Below are 18,253 nucleotides of genomic sequence, written 5' to 3' on the forward strand. Positions count from 1 at the left end.
AAAAAAGTAAAACACCTAGGAATCAGTCTACCCAAAGAAGTGAAAAAAGGACATTGGTCTAGGTAAAGGTTTTTTGTGTAAGACCACAAAGGCACAGGCAAAGAGAGATAATGGGTATTGTATCAAGCTAAAAAGCTCTGTATAGCAAAGGAAACAACCAACAAAGTGAAGAGATAAACTAAAGAACAGAAGAAAGTGTCTACAAACTGTCTATCTAAAAAAGGACTAATAACCAGAATATATAAAGAGCTCAAACTCGATAGCAGAAAACCAAATAATCTCATTTACAAATGGGCAAAACATCTGAACTGACATTTCTCAAAAGACGTACAAATGGCCAAAAGCTATATGAAAAAAATGTTAAACACTATAATCACAGAAATATAAATCAAAACCACAATGAGATACCATCTCACCCCAGTCAAAATGGCTTGTATCAAAAAGACAGGCAAGGCTGGGCAAGGTGGCTCACGCCTGTAAATCCCAGGACTTTGGAATTTATAAAAATTAGCTGGGCATGGTGATGCATGTAATCCCAGGTACTTGGGTGGCAGAGGCTAAGAATCACTTGAACACGGGAGGTGAAGGCTGCCTGGGCGATAGAGGAAGACTCCGTTTAAAAAAAAAAAAAAGGCAGTAACAGATGCTGGCAGGGATGTAGAGAAAAGGGACACTCATACACTATTGGTGGGAATGCAATTTAGTAAGGCCGCTTTGTAGAACATTATAGACAGTCCTCAAAAAACTAAAAATACGGAAATTACCATAGTATCTAGCAATATCACTACTGGGTGTTTATATCCAAAACAAAGGAAATCAATACATTGGAGATAGTTGTACTCCTATGTTTATTGCAGCACTATTCACAATGGCCAAAACATGAAGTCAACCTAAGTGCCCATCAATAAATGAATGGATAAAGAAAATGTGGCATATACACACTATGGAATATTATTCAGCCACAAAAATAAATGAAATCCTGTCATCTGCAGCAATATGGATGGAACAGGAAGCCATTATGTTAAGTGAAATAAACCAAGCACAGAAAGACAACTATTGCATGTTCTCACTCATATGTCAGAGCTAAAAAGGTGGATCTCATAAAGATAAATAAACTGGTGATTACCAAAGGCCAGGAAGTGGGTGGAGGGAACTGAAGGGAGGAAAAAAAGAATATAAATATATTTATTACTACTGAACTGTATACTTAAAAACGGTAAAGATGGCTGGGCACGGTGGCTCATGCCTGTACTCCCAGCAATTTGGGAGGCAGAGATGGGCAGATCACCTCACGTCAGGAGTTCGAGACCAGCCTGGCCAACACGGCAAAACCCTGTATCTACTAAAAATACAAATAATTAGCGAGGCGTGGTGGCGGGCACCTGTAATCCCAGCTACTCGGGAGGCTGAGGCAGGAGAAACACTGAAACCCAGGAGGCGGAGATTGCAGTGAGCCAAGATAACACCACTGCACTCCAGCCTGGGCGACAGAGTGAGACTCTGTCTCAAAAAAAAAGAAAAAAGGGGAAAAAAAAAAAAGAGTAAAGATGTGTATATTCTGTATTATATATGTACATTTTACCTCAATAAAAAATAAATAATATAAAAATTCTATGTGGCCATTTGGCTATAAAGATAAAATGTACATAGCACCGTATGTTACCATAGCTAAGTTCTAGGATTACTCATTTTAGAATCTGCCTTTTAAAATTTAGACAATCAAGCTGGCCCATCAAACTTTTCTTTTTTTTTGAGATGGAGTCTCACTCTGTTGCCCAGGCTGGAGTACAGTGGCACGATCTCAGCTCACTGCAACCTCCGCCTCCCAAGTTCAAGCAATTCTCCTGCCTCAGTCTCCTGAGTAGCTGGGATTACAGACGTGCGTCACCACACCCAGCTAATTTTTGTATTTTTAGTAGAGACGGGGTTTCACTATGTTGGCCGGGCTGGTCTCAAACTCCTGACCTCAGGTGATCCACCTGCCTTGGCCTCCCAAAGTGCTGGGATTACAGGTGTGAGCCACTGCACTCAGCCTCAAACTTTTCTTATGATTAATTCTTTTCATCTGATTGACTGATATATAAAACAACACCCACAAAGCTCATGGTTTTATCTTCCGTCTCAACAAGCAAACAAATAACTACATAATTGAAAGCAGGGTCTCAAAGCAGTATCTGAACATCCATGTTCATAACAGCATTATTCACAATAACTAAAACACAGAAGCAACCTGAGTGCCCATCAACAGATACACAGGTAAGCAAAATGTGGTATATAAATAGAATATCATTCAGCCTTAAAGGAAGGAAATTCCAACATATGCTACAACATGGATGAACCTTGAGGACATTATGTTAAGTGAAATAAGCCAGTCACAAAAAGACAAATACTGTATGATACCACTTATACAGGCAGAATACTCAAAATCATAAAGACAAAAAGTAGAATGGTGGTTGCCAGGGGTTGTGGGGAGGGGGGAAATGGGGATTGTTTAATGGGTGCAGAGTTTTAGTTTTACAAGATGAAAAGAATTATGGAGCTGGATAGTGGTGATGGCTGCACAACATTCCCAATATATTTTGTATCAACGAACTACATTACTTAAAAAGGCAAAAAACTGGCCGGGCATGGTGGCTTACGCCTGTAATCCCAGCACTTTGGGAAGCCAAGGCGGGCGGATCACATAAGGTCAGGAGTTTGAGAACAGCCTGGCCAACATGGTGAAACCCCGTCTCTATACTAAAAATACAAAAATTAGCCAGACGTGGTGGCAGGCGCCTGTAATCCCAGCTACTCGGGAGGCTGAGGTAGGAGAATCGCTTGAACCCGGGAGGCGGAGGTGCAGTGACTCAAGATTGCACCATCACACTCCGGCCTGGGGGACAAGAGCAAGACTTTGTCTCAAAAAATAAAAAATAAAAATAAAAAATTTTTTTTAAAAACCAAACACCTCAATGCTTTATTTTCTCTCATAATAAAAATTGTTTCTGTACTATGCAAAAGAGAAATAAGTCTGGATTACAAAGTTAAATTTTGAAACATTCCCCAATATTCATTTTTATCAGCTTTTTGTAATAAAGGTCAACTTGAAAAATGACAGATAAGGCATAGCTATCTTGTGGTATACTAAGAATTGTATAAAAGTGTAAGTTTTAAAAAACATTTAAAACGAACTCTGAAAACATCAGGTCTACTCCAGTCTCTTCTAAAAAAGGAAGGTTTTTAACAGTCATATATCCCATAAATGGTTTCTGCTGTTTCCTCTCCAATTAACTGAGTTAATACAGGAGTTAGCAAACTATGGCTCATGGAGTAAACCCAATCTAATGCTTTTTTTGTTTGTTTTACTGGAACATAGCCACCCTCATTTGTTTAGGTATTACAGTACACGGTTGCTTTCACACTGCAATAGCAGAGGTGAAGGGACACAGACCATGTAGTCTGAAAAGCATGAAATATTTATCATCACTGGTAATCAAGAAAATAAACTACAGACAGGGTATCCTAATCCAAAAATCTGAACTCCAAATTACTCCAAAATCCTAAATTTTTTGAGCATTTGCAGGACACTCAAAGGGAATGCTTACTGACAGCATTTCAGATTTTGGAATTTTGAATGAGGGATGCTTAACCAGTAAGTATAAGGCAACTATTCCAAAATTTAAAAAATAAAAATAAAAATAAACAACCAAAAACCTGAAATCTAAAACACCTCTGGTCCCAAGTATTTCAGATAAGGGTTACTCAACCTGTATATTCACTATATATGCACCAGAATGGCTAACAAAACCAAACCCTAACAATAAACTAGTGGAACAATTGGTAAGGGCTTAGAGCAAATGTACTTTCAATCATTAGTAACAGGAATAAAAACTGATTCATGGCTGGGTGCAGTGGCTCAGGCCTATAATCCAGCAATTTCAGAGGCCAAGGCAGGCAGATTGCTTAAGGCCAGGAGTTGGAGACCAGCCTGGCCAACAAGGTATAACCCTGTCTCTACTAAAAATATAAAAATTAGCCAAGCGTGGTGGTGCACACCTGTAATCCCAGCTACTTGGGAGGCTGAGGCATGAGAATTGCTTGAACCTCGGAGACTGAGGCTGCAGTGAACTGGGATCATGCCACTGCACTCCAGCCTGCGTGACAGAGCAACACACTGTCTTAGAAAAAAACAAAACAAAAGGGACACATGCAATATGCATGTCCAAAAAGCACATGGAAACACACTCAGCGTCACCAGGTATTAGAGATATGCAATAAAAACTAAGATACCACTTCACACCCATTAAGATTACTATAATCCAGAAGACAAACATTAACAAGTATTGGTGAAATGTGGAGAAATCAAACTTGCTGGTGGGAATGTAATATGGCACAGTCACTTTAGAAACCAATGTGGCAGTTCCTCAAAAAGTTAAACACAGTTACCACACGACCCAGCAATTCCACTCCTTTGGTATACACCCGAAAGAAATGAAGACATATGAAAAACAAAAACCTACACAACAAATGTTCATAACAGCATTAGTCACCTTAGTCAAATACTGGAAACAATCAAAAACATCAGATTTCAAACAAATAAATAAAATATACCATATCCATAAAATGAGTTCGAGACCAGCCTGACCAACATGGTGAAACCCTGTCTCTACTAAATATATAAAAATTAGCTGGGTGTGGTGGCGGGCTCCTGTAATCCCAGCTACTCAGGAGGCTAAGGCGGAAGAACTGCTTGAACCTGGGAGGTGGAGGTTGCAGTGAGCCGAGATCACGCCATTTTGCACTCTAACCTGGGGCAACAGAGCGAGACTCCGTCTCAAAAAAAAAAAAAAAATAGAGTGGAGTGCTGATAAATGCCACAATATGAACGAACCTTTAAAATGTCATATTAAACAAAAGAAGCCAGTCACAAAAGACCACATTTTGCATGATTCCATTCATATGATTGTCTAGAACAGACAAATCTTTAGAGAAAGATTAGTGGTTGTCTAGAGCAAAGGGAAGGGGTACTGAGAAGAAATGGGAGAGACTGCTAATGGGTATGGGATTTCTTTTTGGAATAATGAAAATGTTCTAAAATTGATTATAGTGACAGCTGTACAACTGTGAAAATACTAAAAACCCTTAAAACCCTTAAACTGCATATTTCAAATGGGTAATTACATGGTATGTAAATTATAAGCTATATCTCAACAAAGCTATTAGAAAACGATAAACAAAACTAAGCTCTATATGATGGTATAAGTCAGAATGACAGAAATCACATTTGAGGTTAAAAGAAAAAGAGAAAAGGAGACACTGAGGGCAGATAATTTCTCTATCATGTTCAGGGCACTTACGGGAGTAAATTCACTTTGTAAAAATTGAGCCTCATACTTGAGAAATATGTGTATTACTCTATGTTTACTTCAATGATTTTTTTTTTTTTTTGGAGATAGTCTTGCTCTGTCATCCAGGCAGAAGTGCAGTAGTGCAGTCTTGGCTCACTGCCAACTCTGCCTCCTGGGTTCAAGTGATTCTCCTGCCTCAGCCTCCCTAGTAGCTGGGATTACAGGCACCCACTAATTTTGTATTTTTAGTAGAGATGGGGTTTCACCATGTTGGCCAGGCTGGTCTTGAACTCCTGACTTCAAGTGATCTGCCTGCCTCAGTCTCCTACAGTGCTGGGATTACAGGGATGAGACACCACGCCTGGCCAAATTTTTGTTTTTTAAAAAATACAACTATAAGGCTGAGTGCAATGGCTCATGCCTATAATCCCAGCACTTTGGGACGCCAATGCGGGAGAATCATTTCAGCCCAGGAGTTTGAGGCTACAGTAAGCCTTGATCACACCACTGCACTCCACCCCGTGCAACAGAGTAAGACCCTGATTAATTATGAGACCCTGATTAATCATTAATTAATGATTCACTTAAAATAATGACTTCAAATTTAAAAATTTAAATAAAATTACAGTAAGTATAAAAAAGTTTCTTCTTAAATAAAAAATTACAAATAGGTCTATTAAATCATGACTTAGATATGGTCAAAGTTACTGAATTTGTGTGAGAATTAGCATAAATAATAAGACAATCGTGCAGACTTTAGGACAGCCTGGGCAAGCTTTATTAGAAGAAATTTTTAAAAAATTGGATGTCCTTTGCCTTAAGATGACTGATTTGAAATTATCTTGGTAGGAAGGCTCTATATTCTTTCTTCTACTCTTTCTTCTTTATATTCTCTAGTGCTTCTTAACTTGTAAATCATTAACATTTTTATTATATACCCTAAATGAGATTGAAAGATTTAGTAAATAGCTATTTTCTCCAGAAAACATATCAATGATAAAGTGCCATGATTTAATATTTTCTTTAAAATCAGATCAGTAATGTTTTTAAACTTTAACATACTTCGGTACAATCCACATTTTTTATAGCATTCTTCCTCTAGGAGCATTGCCTATACTATTCACGTGGCACTTAGCACACATTATCTCACTTTATTAATATTTTTATGTATGTATTTCTGTCAATTACAGGCTTTACTCCCATCTATGCTAAATCTTTGTATTCCTAGAATGCAGCACAAAGTAGGAACACTTCATACATGTCTTTTCTGATCGATTTTTTAAAAAAGGTACCTAGGGTGGCAGAAACAGCATCAAGTGCAATTCAGGAAACGAGTTCTGCCCCTGAGTTGTGGTCTGAAAACAAATGCTTTACTACCCTTGGGCACTGAGCTGAATTAGTTTCTAGGGCTTTCATGGCTCTGAGAAGTGTCTTCCAATGAGTGAGAATAAAACCTAGGTTATTACTATCTATTCTCCTAGAAGTATTTTTCTAATCCTCTTGGAATTGAAATGATCAATCAGCTTGTGCATTTATAGCAATTTTTATGGCTTTTCCCTCTAGCTACTCTCCCTCACAATTATTCTACTCACTGCTCAAGAGTATGTCTTAACCACAGCAGGCTGGTGTTAGAAATCAAAATATATCTTAAATAAGACTAAAGACTGAGTATCCCTAATCCAAAAAATCTGAAATCTGAAATGCTCCAAAATCTAAAACTTTGTAAGCACCAACATGACATTCAAAGAAAATGCCCAGGGTCAGGCACGGTGGCTCACGCCTGTAATCCCAATACTTTAGGAGGCCAAGGCGGGTGGATCACTTGAAGTCAGGAGGTCAAGACCAGTCTGGCCAACATGGCGAAACCCTCTCTCTACTAAAAATACAAATATTAGCTGGGCCTGGTGGAGCACGCCTGTAATACCAGCTACTTGGGAGGCTCAGGCAGGAGAACAGCTTGAACCCGGAAGGCAGGGTTGCAGCGAGCTGAGATCACGCCACTGTACTCCAGCACGGATAACAGAGCAAGATTGTGTCTCAAAAAAAAAAAAAAAAAAAAAAAAAAAAAAAGCTCAGATTTTGGATTTTCAGATTTGAAATGCTCAATAGGACAATGCAAACATCCCAAAATCGGAATACTTCTGTTCCCAAGTATTAAACAAGGGATATTCAACCCATGTTGGCTATTTCCAACAGAACTGAATAGCTTGTTTTACCAATTGCAGAAAACCAGGTTATTAAATAGAGCTTTCATAAATAGTGTCGACTTCATGTTACCTCTGAGAGCCTGCTGCTTAGAGAGGAGAAAAACATTTTATTCATGCAATACTTTTTTTTCTTGCTTTCTCCACTATTTGCTGAGTGAAAGTAGTATATCCTAAAGTTACTTAATATAAACCACATATTATAAATCCAGTGTATCCTTTCTATATACAGTAGCACTTTGGTTATATATTGCCTAAGAAGTAAGTTCTTCCAAACATATTATCAAAAACAAACAAAAAACATAACACGTCTCTGTGCTGTGTATTTTCTAGTAGAATAAAATAAAATCTTTTTAGGAAGTGAGTTCCAAAAAAGTTCATATAGTCAGAATAGCTTAAATTACTTTAAATTACTTAAATGCCTTACTTATACAGCCATAAAGCATTGCATATTTTTGTTTAAATGCCATAACGTATTGGATATGTGTTTTCTGTTTATACAGCCCATATATACAGTCATTTACAATTATTTAAGAATACATATGAAAAATACTTGCATGTTTAAAATAAAAAACTAAGAAAAATATTTGCGTGTTTAAAAGAAACATCAGCACTGTATTAAATGAATCTGTCTTAGTGAAACATGTTTATGATGTGATTCCACTAAGTATTAATTTGGCAATTAAATACACAATTGTCCTATATAACAAATAAGGTATAAGGGTAGTAAAAAAAATACCACTATCTGACAACAGAGCAATAATAATTTTTAATCCATTCTCAAAAAGAAGCTTTTACCTTTCTGGGCTTTAACTGTCTGTTCTTCAATTTGCTTCAGACGTTCCATTAGCTCTTCCTTTTCACGTTCTATTCTTTCCTTTTCCTTTTCTGCTATTTCTCTTTTCTTCTTTTCATTCTCTAATTGTGCCCTTAAAAGGAATTGCAATTGCTGTTACAAATTAATAGAAATATTATTCATGTGATGGAATACTACTCTGCCATAAAAAGGAACAAAATAATGTCTTCTGCAGCAACTTGGATGAAGGTGGAGGCCACGATTCTAAGTGAAGTAACTCAGAACACACAAATGCCGTATGTTCTCACTTATAAAGTGGAAGCAAAGCTATGAGGATGCAAAGACAGAGTAATATAATCAACTTTGGGGACTTGAGAGGGAATGGCTGGGAGTCGGGTGAGGGACAAAAGACTACATATTGGGTATAGTGTACACTGCTCAAGTGACAGGTGTGCTAAAATCTCAGAATTCACCATGATAGAACCCATTCATGTAACCAAAACCCACCTATACTCCAAAAACTATTGAAATAAAATAGTAATAATTGGAAATATTATTCACATGAACCCTAAGAACTAACTGAATCGACTAAGAAGAAACGACAGCATAAATATTTTAACAGAGTTTTCATTGTATTACACTTGTGTTCAAAATAGTATATACAGTTAAAAGTACAGGACTACAACATACATACACTCATGTATGTATATAATGTTCTGGGTTCCAATGTATTACTTATTTTGGGTTCACAATAAAGACCACTGAGACTATTTTTTAAAAATATTAAAAACTTAGACATTTAGGAACATCTTCAAAGGATGAGTTTACAAAACTGCTAGTAAAGTATAACTGTCAAATATGTCCCTGTGTATGGAACATGCTTATAGGGCACACTTTAGTGGGGGAAAAATTAGATTTACCATTTGCATACGGGATGAACTCGGACAATAAATTAAATGTCAGCACCAAAAGAGTTAACCACACAGTTGCCATGCCCCCCAAAAATGCCATCTTTAGATTAACAGGAGCCCTCCACTGGGGAAATAATAAAGGACTGAAGGGAGCAAACAAAGGCATGTATCTTACAACAGGGAGGGCAACAATTTTCAATCATTAAAAACGAATTAATCCAAGTTAGTTTCTTGGGTAGTACCCATTTATGCCTAGATACAAGATGACAAATCAATTTCACCTCCTTTCACAATTCCATTAGAATGATAGTAGGTGGCTAATGATCTTAAAAAATATCATCAGAGCTCAGTGGGAAAAATGCCTTGATCACTTAGCTGCATCTGCCATGGGCCTGATGAGAGTGTTTCTTTTAAATAACACTGCCAAATTCATTCACCAAACATCTACCAAGAGACTACCATGGGTCAGAATCTATGTTGGGGGCCATAAATATAAACAGAAATAAAAGGCACATGGGGAAACTCTTATCAGACAATATTGTTTACTTAAGTTGAATCAATATTCAAATCACTACTTTAATAACTTAAAAAATCAGTTATGATTCCATCTCTGAAACTTATCCGAGTATGCTTTAATGTTCCACAAAAAGACAGCATTGCCAGCTGCTGTCAATTCTGAATTTCAAGCACAAAACCCTGTAGTTTCTCAAGTTGCAGTCTCTGATAAACTTATCAGCAAAGTTTTGCTATCAAAGATTTCTCCCTTATTTATAAACCTAAATTTTAAAATTCCTGCAGCTCCTAGATACCCATTTGCCCCTAAAACAGAAAGAGAGCTCCCCTTTGGGGCAAACAAGTAGAGGTGTCACAAGTCAGCAAGAGGTCAGACACTGATGGTGACCTCCTAATGCACCAAGTCAAAACATGAAGGGTCACCACACCTCGCTGCTAGTTTGATGAATCCTCCACCATTTAGGAATCTAGAGAGGCTGGGCATGGTGGTTCATGCCTAAGATCCCACCACACTGGGAGGCAAAGGCGGGAAGACTGCTTAAGGTTAGGAGTTCAAGACCAGGGCAACATAGCGAGACCTCATCTCGTCTAAAAATAAGAATAAAAAATTAGCCAGGCATGGTGGTGTGTACCCATAGTCCTGGTTACTCAGGAGGCTAAGGTGGGAGGATCACTTGTGCCCAGGAGGTCAACGTTGCAGTGAGCTATGATCACACCACTGTGCTCCAGCCTGGCAGGCAACTAAGCAAGACCCTGCCAAACAAAAAACAAAAAAACTAGGGCGTGGTGGTCATTCACGCAAGGGAAGCTCCATCTCTGTTCTGTAGTTCCCTATGCCTATGAGGTACTTTCTCAACAGCAAGGAGGAAGAGCCAATAACTATACCTAACCCCAGTACCTGGGCTCACTCTGCAGGACATTCACCTCTTTCTCTTCATCCTATTTCAATTTATAAAGCATATATAGGCAAAGAGATTTAAGGAGTTACAAGCTTCCACACTTCTCGAAGACATGAATTTAAGGGAAAGTTTGTGTTTCCCAATCTCTCCGGGCAAAAGAAAGGCCTGGTGGCCCCTACAGCGGCTGCTGACCTTTCTGTGTTCTTCAGACAGCTAAAACATCAGGCTTTGTATGAAAGCTAAAGAAGCAAAAGCACAGTACTTTCCAAGTAATTGCTAGTATGGCCAAAAGCTATTCTTTTCCATGCCAGGTTGTCTGCCACCCTAGGATGTTGATTAGACTACCCAACCACTCCCCAGCCTCTATGCAATCACATCCAGTTCTCCCACAGTTCCCAAGCGAACTATCTCCCCCTACTCCTTTCCCAAAGTCCCAAGACAATTCTCAAGGACTTACACTGCAAACCAGATCTCAACCAGAAGGCTACCATCATATTCTACCAACTAAGAGCCTTTCAGATCCAGCTCTGGCATATATGGCCCTTTCTGGAGATGGATGTGTTGGTTTTATTTAGCTTTTCCCTATTGATGTTTCATTTGTTCTTCAGGGATGGAGGTGAAGGAGATATGGAAGCACAAAAAGAGAATCAAGATAATCTGGCCACATGCAAGTTGGGAGGGGGTGGGGAATGATCTTCCTACTGAAAAATGCAGTAAGTATATAGCAGATACTTAACCTGATAATAATATTTAAAACACGTTGTAGTTTACTGTACTTTGTGAGGCTCGCATCTCACATTTTACAAGAATCCTACCCTGACTATGGCCATCTCTAGCCAACACTTCATTCAAATAATACAAATGCCTTCAACCCTTTACATTACTCAGTGATACCTAGTTTTTGTAGGCCTGTCTTGTCTCCTTTATGAAACAAGAAGATCTTGCTGCTCCCCCAGATGCTGTTCATTTGAAAGGACCTCACTGGCCCAGAAGCACACCATAAACATTTTTATCTCTACATATTCATCTATATTGGCTTCTTCTTCTGAACGTATCTCTCCCTCTCTCTAACCTCCAAGCCTTAGTCCCACTTTCCTCATGAAGCCTTTTGTGATTATTCTAATAATAGATGCAGGTATTTTTATTTGGAGTTTGGGTTTGAAAACACTCATTTCAACGCAGTTGTTCTATTTCAAGGACATAAATAACATTAATAAACTATTATTCCTTGTATTAACATGCAAAAAATTACTTTAGAATACCATACTTTTTAAAGATCAAACAGGTTCAATTACATTTTTCTTCCGTGAATATTAAAAACATATCCAACTTAGTTTATAATAATATTAGGAATTACTATAATGTCTATTTTTTATTAAATACCAGGTACTTTGCTAAATGCCTGTATACCACTGTCATGCTTTCTTATGAAAACCCTTGAAGGTAAGAATATCATTTCCATATTAAGAGCAAGGAAACACAGGCTCAAAATTATCTGTTTGATGAGTGTTAGAAGAGTAGTCAAACTCAGATTTATCTAGTTCCAAAGCCTGTGTTCTTTGTATGACACTAGCCAGCCTTGATGTAGAATCTCCCACAGCTAACCTACAATTGGTGCCTGGGTATGTAACAATAAACTGTAAACTTGGGGCTTTCAGTTTTTACATGTGGAAACAATTTTAGCCATACAAAAACGTGCAAAAATTATGAGTCATAATTCAATTTAGATGCAAATAATTTAAGAGCAAAGACTACATGGAATAACCACCCATAGTGTATAAGGTCATTTTCATTGCCAAAAACATCCCAAAGTTATGAAAATTATAGGGAGTAAATACAGCCAAATATACCAAAGTATTGTAGGGAAAGAGGTCTCTTTGCTACTCTTTCCCAACTAGTGTTCTTGCCCAAGAGAGTCTAGCAGCACAGGCAGCATACCTCTGAGCATTCTCCCAGGTATGTCTGCTGGCTACTTTGCCAGTGGGCTTAATCAAAATTGTTTCCACACATACAGTTGCCATTTCTCTCTGACCTGTAAAGCAGGGAATAAATGACTCAGCATCATTTCTGAAAGACTGCCAATTCCTAGGTGATTAGAATAATGTATCTCCTAGGTATTCAAACTGAATAAAAGTTACTGAATTCCAACTGAGTATAAAGCAGCCAATAAATGCTTACTAATGAAGAACTCTAACATTTATCCAGGCTATGGATTATTGTGCCAAAAAAGAAACTTAAGTCTTCCACTTCCATCTAAGCCTTAGAGTAACTAAAATATAGCACCATTACCAAATGATACTAAGTAAACACACTACCTGTACTAGAAGCCATACAGTACTCCTCTATAAGCCATGAAATGGAGGACATATAAATATAGTAAGTTGAGAATGTAAATAATATATCAACATTACAAATGAGCAGAACAGTTAGGCATAATAGAGTGATGAGTATGATACAGGAACTGTACAAAAAGTAATTCCTCATTTATCTCATGCTAGAAGACCTTAAAGAGACAGTGAAAGCTTTAAGATGATTTTTAAAAATTAAGTAGAAACTGGCTGGACGTGGTGGCTCCCGCCTGTAATCCCAGCACTTTGGGAGGTCGAGGCAGGCAGATCACAAGGTCAGGAGTTCGAGACCAGTCTGACCAACATGGAGAAACCTCGTCTCTACTTAAAAAAAAAAAAAAAAAATTAAGTAGAAACTAAAAGAAGTCTTCTCTTTGACAGAGGCAAATGCAAGGCTATGATGGATAAGAATGTACTGTATAGAAAGTAAAGCCCAATAAACAGTATTTTTAAAAAGCATTTAAGATTAGAACCACAATGTAATGCTAAAGCACATGACCACAATAAAAAAGGACAGAGCCCGTCAAAGTTAACAACCCAACTCATTACTTTTTTTTTTTAAGAGAAAGGATCTTACTATGTTGCATGTTGCCTGTTGCCCCAATTGTCTTCAAAATCCTGTGCTCAAGCAATCCTCCTGCCTCAGTCTCCCAAGCAGCTGGGACTACAGGCACATGCCACCATGCTCAGCTCACCAACTTAGTATCTTTAATAGTGGGATCAGTAATTACTGACAAGCTTCATACCCATATAAAAAATGTTTTGTTATGTAGTTAACTTCTCTAAGGCAGATAATTTGAGTTAATATTACAAAATAGGTAAAAATCAATAAAATATCTTAATTACACAGAAAAGTTGTTGAATAAGAAAAAAAATCATTCAATATAAAACCTAAAAATATAGTAGCAAAACAGTATCTAGCAGATGGCTTCCTTAATTACTAGATACAAAGCACCTTATATCCAATATTTAAAATATGTATGTTTAGGGCTCTTCAATTTTTTTTTAAGGACCTACTCTATTTCTAAAACTATCACGTTGTTCCATAAAGATTTATGCAATACAGGTTAACTTTAGTTTGGCCCCTAAATTTTTTCAATAAAGCACAAAGTTGAAATTAATCTAAAACCAGATTTGGGAATAAATGTTACTGGACCCAGTAATCTGATTCCAGGGTTGATATGAATTTTATTCACTATCATTCAATTTAAAAAATTATCAATTTAATATATTTAACTGTTTCTTTTTTAAGTCTAAGAGAAACAGAGTTAAAAAGATTAGGGTCTTTGGCAGGGAGTACTGATGTTACCCTACTTGGCACAGTGATATTTCAATTGTGTTCTACAATGTCACTGACATTGTTTCAAAGTAACTATTCAGCACACTCTTACCCTGAAAAAATTAAGAAATGTAAGTCACAAGTAAAACAATTTTGAAAATTTCAAACTACTATATCTAAAACAATGTCTAACAGTGAAAAGCAAGAAATTAGTCACAAAACGCTATTTTCTCCGAGATACCTGTCAAAGATTTCTAACTTGAAAAGTATACATACTTGTGTTAAAGGATAGAGTGATAGTACTGTCTTTGAATTTTAATATAATGAAAATACTAAAAAATACAAATTTCAGGTACATTTAAAAAGCTGAGTAGTCTTAAATTTTAGATAGCTTACTCCTATCAATTAAAAGTGAAAGGTCAAAAACTCCATACCTTTCCAACTGCTTCTGATGTTTCTCCTCCCTAGCCTGAGCCTTCATCTGTTGAACTTCAATAGTATCAGGCTTCCTTCTTCGCATGTATAGTTCATGGTTTCCCATACATAAGGCCAAAATCCGCTTATTGATTCTCAGACGAGGTGCATAAAAAACAAAATCCTAAACATAAAGTATTCTGAATTTAAAATCTTCCTGAAGGATACTGTCTCTCATAACAATCTGTACTAAATTTTAACATGAGGTATGAATTTTAATGTCATATTACATATAGTTTAGAAATCAGGAAATCATACAATTTCCGTGAGTATGACATACTTTCACGTAACTGGTTCCTCACCTTTTCATATCCTACCAGTTTTGTAAAGAGGCTAATATTCTTATCCTTGCGATACATTAAACGTCATTTATTCCTTTTCGTTCTCCAAAGTAACTATGAGTACCTGTTCCTTATACGCCATTTGCCATTAATGTCAAAATTGGTTCTTAATTCATGGCTGTAGAATTTTTTTTAACCTAGAATTGGTTTTTTTGTTTGTTTGTTTTTTTGAGACAGAATCTCACTGTCACCCAGGCTGGAGTGCAGTGGTGCAATCTCAGTGCACTCCAACCTCTGCCTCCCAGGTTCAAGCAATTCTCATGCCTCAGCCTCCCGAGTAGCTGGGACTACAGGTATGCGCCACCACATCTGGCTAACATTTGTATTTTCAGTAGAGATGAGGTTTCACCACGTTGGCCAGGCTGGTCTCGAACTCCTCACCTCAGGTGATCTGCGACTCTCAAGCCTCCCAAAGTGCTGGGATTATGGGCCTGAACCATTGCACCCAGCCTGTTCTCCTTACTTTTATCTTTTCAATACCTAACAGGGTTAGGATACTACAGTATACTTGACATTAGAGGAACTTTAAAAATCTATTTAAATAAAAAGATTTCTTAAAGGTTTCAAGATACAAAAATACAAAGTTCATAAAGCAAAACTGTATAAACGAAGTTAATTTAGAACAGGGCTACCTCTACTAAATTCTAGTCACCAATGAAGAAATGCTTTAAAACTTTTTCTTAGGAATGGTGATTATTTTCATTAGCCTAATAAATATTGCCTATTTATAACTGAATCTCAAATAAAATAAAATTCTAATATTTACATCTTACTTTAAAAAATTAAAGCTTTGAATTTTTATTAACATATATTATTTCGTCACTGGGAAAGCCGACCTATGGAAAGAGAGTGTTCCTCAGAAGCAATTTAATAAATGAACACTGTTATTCTTCAAGTGATGTCACAGGAAAGGAGCAGATACTAAACAGTTAATACACAAAACATTAAAGAAATTACTTACGGGTGCCTTTTTGTCGATTGGTTTTATAACAAATTTTTTGTCATTAAATGAAATATTTCTGATTTCACTCCAGGGAAAACCAATTTTAGGTGTTAACCTTAAAAAATGAGAGCATCTCCTTAATTAAAGGCAGGAAACAATGAATAAAATTCCTGTTTAGGACCTAAACTGTCTGAATGACCAATCTTAAGACTTAGTTCCAGATTTTCAAAATGTATTAACTAATTCATAACTACAGTTGACCTTATCTTTTAAGGGGAAAATTGATAAATCACATAAAACAAATAACTGTCCAAAGATTTCATAAAGGTGTCATGAACCTTAAAAGCAGTATATTTTCCTAAAATTATCTTTAAAAACTACCTGGTGACCTGAATGTAGAACTGAGACTCTTGGGGTTTGAACTAGCTGTTCGGTTTTTATTCTGTTTGGATTCAAGCTACAACTACAGTTTAAATATGTGTAAGAAGGAGGCAGGAAAAAAAAAAAAGGCCTTTATAACTTCTCATGTGAATTATGGGCAAGTTACCGGAAAAAAAAAAAAAAAAAAAAAAAAAAAAACAGTACTTACTTCCTGTGTTTAATTTGAAAATGTCTGGATATTCATGAACATACTAAAAATATTTAATTTTCAGTATATTTGAAACAATCTTATGGTATACAAATTTTATCTCAACTTAAAAATTTTAAACACTCACATACATAAATATTTGCATAAATGGTAGAGATGGCATTCAAATTCTTGAGACTATACATAGCAGCTGCCTCCTTTTTACCACCCTACACACAGAGACATAGGGAATCACATTGTAATAAGTGATTTTCTTTCTGCCTTTTCATGTATTTTACTGTTGCAGACTACCCACCAAATGCATCACTATTGTCCTATTGTCCTAATAACTAAGACTGAGAAATGATTTCGACACCTATACTGGCCAGAAGACATCTTTTAGCCAGGCTTCTGACAACACGGCATGAGTTTTTACCTATTTATATTCCTTTTAGTTCTCAAGCAGAATAGGTATTGCAGCACAGCAAAGTCTTTACTACGTAAAACATTCTTTACTCAATATGCACGTGTTATACTGCCCTCTCGTGGCCCCTGATATAAGTCAAAGTAAGTTGCTTAAAACGAAGACTGCAGGAACGCAACATAGTATTTTAGATAACACTATGCTACATTTATATGCTACTTTGAAAAATTCTAAAGCAATTGCCTCATATAATTCTCACAACAATCTTGTGAGGTAAGACTGGAAGCTAATACAATAACTTTTTTAACATTTAAAAAAATTGCTCCAATATGTGCCTGAACAACAAAAAAAATGAAGAAGCCAGGCACAGTGGCTCGTGCCTGTAATCTCAGCACTGGAGAAGGCAGAGGCGGGAGGATTGCTAGAGGCCAGGAGTTCAAGACCAGCCTGGGCAACACAGCAAGATCCCATTCTATAAAACAAAAAATAAAGATTCAGTTCACAAAAATTAGTCTTGAAGTCATTTTTGCTTTTCAAAAATTTCTCTTCTGAATGACATAACATTCTAACTTGCTTTGTAATAAAAACATGAGAAGACATTAGGGTAAAAATAGTAAAATGCTCTTGTTTGGAATAAGACGTGCTTTGAAAGTAATATTATTAGGTATCTGTAATAATGAAAACTAAAATTCTGGAGTCAACGTAGAATAAAGAATAATGCCTCAGGAAAAGGTATTAATTACTGGCATACACTTGGATGCTTATGTGGTATGGTAAATAAATTAAAGTCTAAGACAATTGTAGTTATTAATCCTGAAAAGAGTCTGATGTATTTTATATTGCATGTGTATGTGTATAATATACTGTCTCTATATAGTATTTACCCAGGTATTTATATAGTACATATATAATATGTATATGTAAATATATATATTATATATAATAAAATATTGATGAATTATACGCATATAATAAAAAATATTTGGTCAATTTCAAGATATAATTACAGTGTTCAATATGCATAATACAGGGATATTCTATTGTATTAATGTCCAAACATATTCAAAACAATTCCTATATAAATGTTCAAAAAATATCCTCTAAGATGTAACAGACATATTTATTGAATTCATTCTCTCATTGCTCCTGATTTCGTATGTATGTTCAATTCCAACCTATTTGTCAAGCATAATAGCATTTTACAGAATTATTTCTCACCTATC

The 18,253-nt window shown here is 36.4% G+C and overlaps 1 protein-coding gene across 3 annotated transcripts in view; it reads right to left on the minus strand.

Moving 5' to 3' along the window:
• The window catches only part of RDX (radixin), a 96,158-nt gene that overhangs the window by 38,222 nt on the left and 39,683 nt on the right, over nt 1–18,253 (minus strand). For all 3 annotated transcript variants that reach the window (XM_028833947.2, XM_077964262.1, XM_028833948.2), the window contains 3 exons: nt 16,057–16,153; nt 14,715–14,878; nt 8,333–8,463 (listed from right to left, as the gene is read on the minus strand). In XM_028833947.2, coding sequence (XP_028689780.1) covers nt 8,333–8,463; nt 14,715–14,878; nt 16,057–16,153 — 392 coding nt within the window. The remainder of the gene's footprint in view (nt 1–8,332; nt 8,464–14,714; nt 14,879–16,056; nt 16,154–18,253) is intronic.

Source organism: Macaca mulatta, chromosome 14 (genome assembly GCF_049350105.2).
Source record: "Macaca mulatta isolate MMU2019108-1 chromosome 14, T2T-MMU8v2.0, whole genome shotgun sequence".
In the NCBI taxonomy this organism is placed as follows: Eukaryota; Metazoa; Chordata; class Mammalia; order Primates; family Cercopithecidae; genus Macaca; species Macaca mulatta.